This window comes from Morone saxatilis, unplaced genomic scaffold (assembly GCF_004916995.1).
Source record: "Morone saxatilis isolate NCDOM2014 unplaced genomic scaffold, NCSU_SB_2.0 Contig10, whole genome shotgun sequence".
Lineage (NCBI taxonomy): Eukaryota > Metazoa > Chordata > Actinopteri > Moronidae > Morone > Morone saxatilis.
This window is the reverse complement of record NW_023339652.1, coordinates 1,805,281-1,816,495: the sequence shown is the minus strand read 5'-3', so window position 1 is coordinate 1,816,495 and position 11,215 is coordinate 1,805,281. Positions and strand designations below refer to the sequence as shown.

General features: G+C 40.8%; 1 protein-coding gene across 1 annotated transcript; it reads right to left on the bottom strand.

Annotated features, from left to right (window-relative positions):
• Positions 1-5,013: 5,013 nt before the first annotated feature.
• On the bottom strand, positions 5,014-11,209 carry LOC118340351 (potassium voltage-gated channel subfamily A member 1-like). The gene is made up of 2 exons (XM_035678252.1): positions 10,858-11,209; positions 5,014-10,557 (listed from the first exon to the last, which is right to left on the bottom strand). The coding sequence occupies exon 2, from the start codon at positions 10,362-10,364 to the stop codon at positions 8,874-8,876; it is 1,491 nt and encodes a 496-aa protein (XP_035534145.1). The 5' UTR covers positions 10,365-10,557; positions 10,858-11,209; the 3' UTR covers positions 5,014-8,873.
• Between the last annotated feature and the right edge of the window lie 6 nt (positions 11,210-11,215).

The window sequence follows — 11,215 nt, the reverse complement described above, 5'->3', positions numbered from 1 at the left end:
CGCAGGCACAAAGGGGATATGACGACAGTTTATACACTAATGATTATAGATTATTGAAATGTTATAGATTAGAGCTTTAGCCTCGCAGTCATACTATGAGATTCATCGCACATTAGAAATGAACAAACAACACTTTCGTATCTTTCAAAATTTATTGAAACTGTCGTAATATGATGAAATCAGAATGGACAGATATCGTCGACTAACCTTGCATAGGTTACAGACTATGCCTCACCAACTAACGACAGACATTGCACACTGCAGTGAGATGAAAAATGAGATAAAAATAACAAAGAAGTGGTGTGATCGTCCCAGAGGACAGTCAACGAGCATTTATTATTATTATTATTCTTTTAAATGGCGTCTTTCAGCCGTCGTGGTCGGGTCGAGACAGCTGAGGATGAACCGTTTTATTACTATTAATAATAAAAATAATGAGCAATAATGTATGAATTTATCTGAACTCAGTCTGCAGACTCTCAGCTGATCACCGCCACCCGATGATGCTTCCTGTTTTCTCTTCAAACTCCTCAGAGCATCATCATCATCATCATCCTCATCATCACTTGTGTCGTGGCCTGTGAACACTTGTGAAGCTAATGCAGAGTCTCTCAACCCGTTTATTTTTAGCTCGACTTTGGTTCCACACGTTCTTTGTCAGCTGGATTCCTTTAAGATCTTCGAACAGTAAAAATAGTTTCAGGGCAGTGAATTAGACTTTGGGAGCTCATGAAATCGTTATTTTAAATGTGTAAAAGGCGAACTGATCAGTTTTTGTGATCAGAAACTGTAATGTAATAAATGTAAATGTTAGGCATATTTTGGGACCTAAAAGTCAATAATTGAAGATGAAAGCACATTAAAGTCCACTGACTATCTTATCCAGATGTTTAACCATTTCTCAAGCTCAGTTTTTCACTTTTACGTCCCAGACTTTGAGTAAAATGGTGATTAATCTGAGTTTTTACATCCTATTATGCCATAATTTCCGTTTATTCACTCATACAGTATGTAAATATTCCCATTAATTACTGCCTTACTCACATTATTGGACCTAAATATGAATAATTGAAGATTAAAGTCCACTTACTAGCATTTTCTAGATGTTCTAAATGCATTCACTCAAAGTCAGGTGTAAAAGGTCCCATTAATTATCGTCTTACTAACATTTTGGGACCTAATAATTAACAATTGATTACTCAGTTACTATCAACTATCTTTTTCTAGAGGTTTCAGGCTCAATTACTCACTTTAGGTCCCAGAATTTGAGTAAAAGGCTAAGTAATGGGACTTTTTACATCCAATTGTTCTATAATTTTCTCTTTTTAAAGTTTAAATATATGTAAACTTTGAAACTGCCTCACAAATTGACTGTGCAATACAAATATATTTGTCTTTACTAAAAACTATATTTTCTATTCCAAAAATGATCAGTTAGCCTTATAATAATTACCAATTATGACAATAATACACAATTTCATGTCTCTAAACAGCTCATTTTGTCTGTCATTCAATTTAAGATATATTAGCATCAGCAAATATTGGGTAAATTTACTTAATTAATGAAACAATCATTGATAGATTTTCAAAAATTGGCAACAAATCAGTATGAGACTCTTTGATTCAGATAGAAAAATGTGCATTTTATTCTTTCGTACTCTGTTTTAAAGGGCACAGATGCTGGTCCAAGTGGAGAGAAATCATGCAATATTTGTCTTTAAAGCTGCACATCATCAGTATATTATTATATTAACAGTGGATTAAATGTGTGATGTGAAAGCTCATATCGACGAACCCGTCGAACAAATTTCAATATGTGCTAAAAATATCCAAAAAAGTTGAGAAACTCTGCATTGATGGCTTATGTCGGCAGTCAAATACGAGAATTAAACCAAAATATTTTCCCAAATAGCTTCTTATGGACTCGGCAGTTGGAAGCTTGTAAATCCTATTAACTGCAAAAACTGGATTTTATTTTGAAAGGATTGGTGTTTCCCAAAGATTAATAACAACAACATACAGTAAAGATGATGACCCACAATGTAAAAATGTTTTTTTTGTGTGTGTGTGTGTGTTTCATCCATCTGTTCAGCTGCTCTGATGACATGAAAAACTATAAAACTTCATTTGGTCCCTTCGGTGGTGCAGATATGTCTCAAACTTTGGCCTAAAACACTACATGAACAAAACAGAATTTCAAACCACAACACTATCAACTACCCTGATGTTGCTTGTAATCACTAATTTCACATATCTGTCGAGAAAATATAGAACTTCTTTTTTTTAATGTGATTTTATCCTTAAAAAAAGCTGAAATTCGTAATTTTGCTCCCTCGGACCGACTGCATGTTTAACACGTAGCACCTTCGATCTTTTTTTTTTTTAAATCTGACTGAAAGCTTAATTAAAGGGATTATTTTCTTCATTTGTTCCTCAGCAGTTAATAAAACGGGCCTTAAAATTACTGGTTGATGACACACAGCTGATTATATAAATTATTATCTTGTCACATAAAATATGGAGTTTATTATCTTGAAAGCGCAAATTATTTATTTATGCTCACAAACGACCTTGTTAATAACTTATTTTTTGTGCAAAAAAAATTATAATCTTGTCCACACAAGATTAAATCATTCAGGACTTTAAAGTAAACATGAAACAGGAAGCTGTTAGCTTCCAGCAGCCAATAGCACTGAGTTTGTGTTAGCACTATGAGTTAGTATCAGCGTCTTCCTTCCGGACTCGGGACCGAACGTAATCTCAGAGAGCAACGGTGCCAGTCTGAGCACCGAGGTGGTTTTCTTACTCAGTTTGGTTCCTGAAATTACAGCTAAATGAAATGTAATAGAACCTTAATTGATATTATTAGTAACATCTGTCTTTACCCTACTATTTCCTGTCAAAACGGCTGCTGCGAAAAAGGTCTATTGTGTTGTTGCACTGTAACTACGTAAGAGAGTGTGGTTTTAAAAGGCCCTGCTCACCTAAACAAGTGTTCTCAATAAACCTTTTTCACAGCAGCCACTTACACATGAAATAGTAGGGTAAACACAGGTGTTCTCAATGATACCAATTAAGGTTCTGTCCCTTTGAGTATTTCCAGTGTAAGACAAACTCTGTTTGACCTGAATGAAACAGAACCTTAGCATCATTGGTAACACCTATGTTTACCTTATTGATTAAACTCAAAGTGGCTGCTGTGAAAAAGGTCTATTACATTATACACACATATCCGCTCGGATCAGATTCATCTCCAAAACTTGCCAGAAACAGTTTGAGGAGTAAAAGTGTCGGATGAGTCTGCAGCTTTTCATCCGAACTGATCCTCCTGCAGCTGATTTCATGTTTAAGTTGTTTGGTTGGAATAAAAACAACCTGCAGACTCTTACGTAACCGAATCCACTGACTCAGACGAGGCTCCGATCAGCTGTTTAGCTGCTTGACAAAAAGTTGCGTTTCTCCTCAGATTCTGATCTGTTATCTCACAAAGGAAGGCAGTCTAATAATAATACTGTCGATGCTTGCGAGGACGAGTTTGTTCCTGCAACCGACCCCGAGAACTAAACCACACTCTTAATGCCGCCGACAGTGACACATCACAGACGACGGCGTCAGAAGAAGCTGATGTTAACGATATCGGGGGGATAGTGTTGTATAAAACCGTCGCTGGCTGCTGCACATGGCGGTGAGAGAGATTTTTCTCTGAAGTGTTGATCTTAAGTATTTCTGTTTTGGTGACATAACACAATAATGCCTCCACTTCAGGGGCTGAAGCCTGAAAAAGTTCACATTTTTAGATTTAACAGAGAAAAAACCTTTTGTTTTGCCTGATTTTGGACACAACTGGTGACTCATTTTGTCCTCTGAGTATCAGTGGTGCATTCAATGACCTTCACCAACTCATTTCCCAGTGCCCAGCTGCAGAAACTACCTTAATTTTCAGTTTGTCCCTTATGCTAAATATTTCCCTATGTTTGCAGCGTTGCATTAAGTGTCTCAGGTTGTCTCATTGCCAGGTGTTCAGACTGATGGTACGTGTCCATACAGACATTTCCAGAGTCATGCTACCAACGTGACGCTCCATTTCTTGAAACACATGCGTCACTACCAGAATGCATTGCACGGCTGCTCGTATAAACAACGAAGGTAAAGTGTGATAATGACTGATCCTGTGGACACGTACTTTAAGGGTTACTACCCTAACACACTAATGAATGTCTGATGAAGGCCATGAGGCTGAAACATTAGCATATTTTTCTGACACAGCCAAAATAAATTGGAGTAATTGAGATTAGTCAACCTTTTCTTGCCAATCTGTGCGTGCTACCTCTCTAAGATCTAACTATACTAATGAATGTTCTCCACAAGCACAAATTCCAAAGTAGAGTTAAACAAATACACACAAGCAGAAGATTTGGCAAGAAGTAGATAACTGACACAACCAATGCAACAAATCTCGCTGTTAAACAATAAATAGTTAAAAAAATATGAAAGTTTCACAGAAAACGATATCGCTGACGTTAAAATATGAGACAGAGTTGTGTTAACGTTTGGCTAACTAACAACAGAGCTGCTAGCATAAACTGAAAGTTTAGTTTTGCTTGCAGCTTCACATTAATTTTGCTGTGTGCAGAATAAAACCAGATCAGGGGATCTGTAATGGTTTTGTGATCTCAATATTGAAAATAATTATAATTTTGGCCATAATCGTCTCGATATCAGCCACTGTCTTATGTTACGCAGATTGAACATCATAACCACAACCTCAGAAGACCTTTAAGCAACGCGGTGAAGCAACAAACAGCTGAGATTAAAGAGTTTTCCTGAAGGAAATCCTCATGGTGGTTTTATGCAACTCAGTTTTTTCTTCCATAGATGGAAACTTAAGGGCAACTTTAGTTGTTTTATGCAACCAGGCACTGGTGTTAAGGTGGTGAATCTACAGTAAATCATATGAAGTGTACTGAAAGTCACGTATCAGCTCTACTTTATATTGAAATTCTTGATATTATGATATATTGTCTTCCACACATTTCGTCCCAGCATCTCCTCACAGTCGATCTTTGCAGCATCAACAGTGAGTTAATTCTGGTTGACACTCTTCTTTTAACATTGTCCAGATTCATTAAATCACATGTTGTCCTCCTGAAAAGATTCCCTCACACAGCCATGTGCTTCTTCCACAAAACAACACAGCAGCAGCAGCAGCGCCATTTTGCTGGCATGCAGAGTGACTAATGCCTGTGGTAATGTTCACATGAATGCTGAGTTCTCTGCAGAGGAAACCACTTCCACTGAGGTCACATTCATCATTATCTCTCTGCAGCAGCATCCACAACCGGGCACTCGCAGGCGTACAAAACATTTATTTCCCCTCTAATTTCTTGAGCCTGGACCAACTGTCCGAACACTGAGGACGCGCTGGGAGATGTAAGCCTCAACTCGAGCACAGAAAAACTGTCGTAATGCTGTTGTTGAGATGCAGGAAAAACGACCACAGTGAGAGAAACCGACGTCAGGAAGCAAAGCAGAGGACGTGTAAGGCTCATTGTTTTACACATTTCTTTATAAAGGACAGCAGATCTGGTTTTCAGCACGCTTTTGTTTTTGGTCCCAGAAAACAGAGCGGCAGTGTTTTATGCAGCCAGAGGGCGCTGTTCAGCTGAGTTCACTGGAAACAGACTCCGGACGGTGGCAGTTGATAGAAAGTGAGAAAAAGCTGCTGATTATTCTGCAAGAGTCCTTTGAAATGTTTAGTGCTGCAGTCAGAGCCGTAGCTTTAAATATATATTAAGTCTAGTGGTTTCTATATTTTCATCTCATCATTAAATCTCATGTGCAGACTCAAACCAACAGTTAATGTACACATTAACCCTTATATAGCTATACTTTTAAATATCTACAGCTTTAGTATTAACAGACAGGCAAACACATTGTTTGGATGTGTCTGCACGTGGGATTCTTTGACAATAAGAAAAATATAAAGTATCAACACACATTTAAAACAATAGGATTTGTTTCGTCACCTTTTAAAAAACGTGTCTGGAAATGATAGAAGTACATGATAGTGACACTTAAACACGTTAAAGACGAACTACGTCCCTGTCTGCAAATGTATTAATATGATCCAATTTTCATCTGTATTTTTGTATATAATTGAAAATAATGAGCCTTATGATCGATATCGGTGTCAGTTATCTGTCTGCTTTGCTTATAAAGAGAAATAAAGATATTTTTCAGCATATTACTCATAATTGTGGTAATTCTGAATCATTTTCAAGCTAATTAGCAATAAGCAAATAACCGCCTCAATTTAAGATTTTAGAAAGTCCAAACTACAGTTAACACCAGAATTAGCCCAATGGATTAGCTACAGTTGCTAATTAGCTTATCTGAACAACTTTATCCTAATCAAAGTACTCAAACAAGGAGCTCAATCAAATTAAAGAGAAAAGCTGTTAAGTAGATCCATCTTATATGTGAAACAGCTAATCCAGGAGGCTAATTTCAGTATTTCCTTTCATTTGGATTCAAAAGCGTTTACAAGTTAGCTATCTGATAAATAAACCTATTAGCAGAGATTCCTACGTATGTAGTTAGTTAACTAACAGACAGCTAGCTTTGTTAGCTGAGTCTGCAGCATATGACCTACAGTCAGAATAGCCACAATTTTGAGAATAATGAACGTCCCTTCATGGTTGTCAAACTCAAGCACCTGCAGATATACGACCAGTAATTCTCGAATTTCAATGCAAACAATCCACATTTTAACCTCTTTGTCTCGGTAACTGTTCACTAGCAGCCATGTGTCATCAACCAGGATAAATGTGAGTTCATGTAGGCCCAAAGATCTGGCCCCAGAATCAGGATCATTTTCACATCTTGATCAAAACCTGTTGGTCTGAAACCCTCTTCCAGATGTGCAGGGAGTAGTGCATCTTTATGGCAGGAGAAGATAAGCTGCACATAGTAAGCTCTTTGCTGTCTATTGTAACGGGAGGCACTTCAGTCAATTCTATAATGCGACGGGGTTCAAGGCACTAAGAAACTAATTTTAGATATATCTATGAAATTTGTTAAATATTACTGCTTTCCCTTCTTGAAACTGTTTAAAAGTCAAATGCTAGAAAATAAAATGGGGTCACAAATCACATAAAATGATCCCATGCACTCCATCGTCAAAAATCAAAGCTTTAAATAAATGAAAGAGGAGGATGTAATTTCTGAAATGTCATTTTTTTAAAAGAGATCACCGGATGTGTCTCTTCTGATATTTTTTTGTCTTGTTTTTGTTTTTTTGTTTTTTCAGCAGATTTGTCCCCTTCAGCAGTTTGCTCCGTCATGCACCGTATCCTGTCGTTAGCTCGACAATAATGAGGAGAATCATCATCATCATCATCCCCCAGCTCCCGAGGTCTCTCCACAACTGCAAGCAATTTAATACTGTAGTCATGCATTGAGTATACATAGCTATACCATAGCTAATTAGGCCATAATGCTTTAGTATTTTGACATGCCATGATCTTCGAAAAAGAAGTGTTCCTGTTCCCTTAATGCTTTTAACATTCAACACTTAAAATGCTTTAAAATAACTTATAATAAATAGCCAGTGCACTTTTGGTGAAAACAAATGAGAGAAAAAATTCCAGGAGAAGATGAGGGTCGAAGAAGGAAAAACAAAAATGTAAAAATTAAAAATGAGGTAACGTCTTGTGCATGCCGATATAAGAGAGAAGAGAGTCTCCACATGCTTTTATATAAAGGAGTGTTGCATGGCATCATACACGGAACCTCCAGCCGACCTGTAGCAGCAGCAGCGGTGCAGATAATCCTCCACAAGGCTCGGCACACTTCCTGATTGTTTTTGATAAGGTGCCTGAAAAACGTCGACCGACATCTGGCGTCGAGTTTTCCAAAAAATGTCCCTGGATGTGCCGCAGAAAAAACACGCCCCGAACTTCAACTGTAATCCACTCCGAGTGTTTCTTCAGAGAGTGAGTCGTCCGCCGACGTGTTCTTCGAATCTCACTTGGGCTTCGTTGTTTTGTTTTTTCTTTTTTCCTGAAAGTTGAGTCTATTGCACAAAGCCTGGTAGGTGTCGGAGAGATTTTTTGATAAACTCTTGTGCCCTCAAATTGCAAATTATTCCCTCAAGCTTGTTTGAATCTCTATATTCAATCCTCAAACTTTTGTGTTTGCAGCTGACTTTCATTACATTGAATTCGGGACTGTTTATGTCTCGAGTGCAGCACTTGTTGTTGAAAAGGTGCAACACAAACAAACTCCTCTTGAGGGAAATTCCCTCAAATTTACTAAATCTTCCCCTCAGACGACTTTATTTCCTTCTCGCTTGTGCATCCGTCTGTATCCATGAAAAGCTCCAACAAGAACAAGATTTCCTTAACAAATTATCCAAGTTAATCTAAAACAAGCTGTAATTCTATAATGCATTTAAGAGACGTTGAAGATAACAAAATTGTGCCAAGATAACCCTAATGACATCCCTATCGGATGTTCTCAGGCTTCTGCAAACACATTACATATCAGTAAACTAATCTTCTTGTGTAGAATTGTTGGAGTTCCCCTTCAACTTGAGGGAATAAAGTGAGTAATTCAACGGGGCGAGTTTCTAAAATGAGCGAATACTTGATCAAAAAATGTTCCCCCGACACCTACTGATCTTTGAACTATTGCCAAATGACTCCACTCTTTTTGACCCTCTACCTTTATAAATGTACCATGTGCGCCTTTAAACTCTGTAAGTATTCACACACGTTTGAATGAATCAATGCAAAAGAAGAATAAAATGCACCAATGGAGATAAAGCATCCAGATATTTCTACAATATTTACACCGGTGCGCCAGAGGCTGCCTCACACGTCGGTGAGCAGCTTCCCCTTGTTCACACAATTCTGGCTGGGAGCCGTGCAGTTGGCAGTCCTAAGGTTCGCTTCCCTAAAGTTATCGATGCTGTTGTTCATGTCCTCGTCTATCTCCATGTACTCCGACTTGCTGACCACCGAGGAGCTGCGGCGGCTTGAGTTGCTGTCCGACGCCAAGTTCTGGTTGCTGACGTTGAGCAGCTGTGCCTGCTCCTCGCCCTCCGTCTCACGGTGGTAGAAGTAGTTGAAATTGGACACGATGACGGGCACCGGGAGTGCGATGGTTAACACTCCGGCGATGGCGCACAGCGAGCCCACGATCTTCCCTCCGATGGTCACCGGGTACATATCCCCGTAGCCGACGGTCGTCATGGACACTACGGCCCACCAGAAAGCATCCGGGATGCTGGTGAAGAACGACTCCTTCTCCTCGGCCTCAGCGAAGTAGACGGCACTGGAGAACAATATCACGCCGATGAAGAGGAAGAAAATGAGCAAGCCCAGCTCCCGCATGCTCGCCTTCAGAGTTTGCCCCAAAATCTGGAGCCCCTTCGAGTGTCGCGAAAGTTTAAAGATCCTGAACACCCTCACCAGGCGGATTACCCTGAGAATAGCCAGAGACGTGGCCTGTTCCCCTCCTCCCTTCCCCTCCTTGTTGTCTGGGTCGTCAGCAAGCTCTGTTCCAAGAGTGATGAAGTACGGGATTATAGCCACAATGTCAATAGAGTTCATCATGTTTTTAAAGAACGCCGCCTTGCTGGGACACGCGAAAAACCGGACTATCAACTCAAAGGAAAACCAGATGATGCAGAGCGTCTCCACCACGAAGAAAGGGTCTGTGAGGAAATTTGGTTTGTAATACACGGTGACATTCCCCACAATCTGAATCCGCACGCTGGGATCCTCCTTCAGTTCTGGTAATGTCTCCAAACAAAATATTACTATTGAAATAAGAATAACCATCACTGAGACGATGGCGATCCCCCGGGCGGGCCCCGAGCTCTCCGGGTGCTCAAAGAGGAGCCAGATCTGCCGCTGGAACTCCTTCTCCGGCAGCGGACGCTCCTCCTCCCGGATAAATCCCTCGTCCTCTCGAAACTTCTCCATGGCCTCCACGCCGAGTTCGTAAAACTTTATCTCCTCTGAGAACATATCCAGGGGCACGTTGACCGGCCTTCTTAGCCGTCCCCCGGATTGGTAATAATACAAGATGGCGTCGAAACTTGGGCGATTCCGGTCAAAGAAATACTCGTTTCTTAAGGGGTCGAAGTAGCGCATCCTCTTCTTGGGGTTCCCGAGGAGAGTCTCCGGGAACTGGGCGAGAGTCTTTAACTGGGTCTCGAAGCGCAGCCCCGAGATGTTGATAACCACCCGCTCGCAGCAGTCATGGTCGTCGTGGTCGTCGTCGGGCGGGTAGGGGTCCTGCGGGTGTCCCGGCAGGGTGGAGGTCTCGTCCATGTTCTCCGTGGACACCACGGTCATCCTTCCTGGCGGGCGGTGGGCAGGAAGAGGAAGCGGTGTGAAGGTGAGGAGCAGCAGGTCGGAGCGAAAGGGAGCCTCTACTGAGGCCGGTAGCTGTGCAGAGCCTCCCTCTCCATCTTCATCATCATCTTCATCGTCGTCGTCGTCTCCGAGCTGAACATCTTCTTTCTCTCAGCAACACTTTGTCCTTCACCTGCAGGAGGGTGAAACAAACAAGTCTTACAGAGCTCACAGACGTCCCTCCACCTCCCGTCTGTATACGAGGAGACAAACAGCTCCTGCAGTACAGAACAGGAGCCTGTGCTGCATTTGCTGTATTTTTACCGCATACATCAGTATTCAAGTTTGCAGTCCTGCTGCGCTGTCTCTCTGCGCACTCTCAGTTTCACCTCACCCATCAGATAAACATCTCACACATTCAAAATGAACAAATAAACACCTCCTGCATGTTAAAATAACCTCTAATGGAAAAATATGATCAATAAAAATGTACCTGTGCTGACGAGCTGCAGCAGATGGAAGGAATGTCCTCACCCTGCGCACCTTAACACAACTTGGCTTTTTAATGCTGATATCGTTTTACAGTATGTCTGAAAAATTAATAGACTATGTTGTCTTGGTTAACATCCGTATCCTCTTGGTGTTGGTTTTCAGCGTCGATCGGAGCAGCCCGCAGGAGGAGGAGGAGGAGGAGGAGGAGGCTTCAGACGGCTTTGAACCGCGGCTCAGCAGCAAAAATCCTGACTGACAATTTGTTAAAATCATGCTGGAAATAAAAGAGGCGGAAAGATATGAGAAATAAACAGCTGGATCCAGTCTGATGGGGAGGACTGGGAGGACTGGGAGGACTG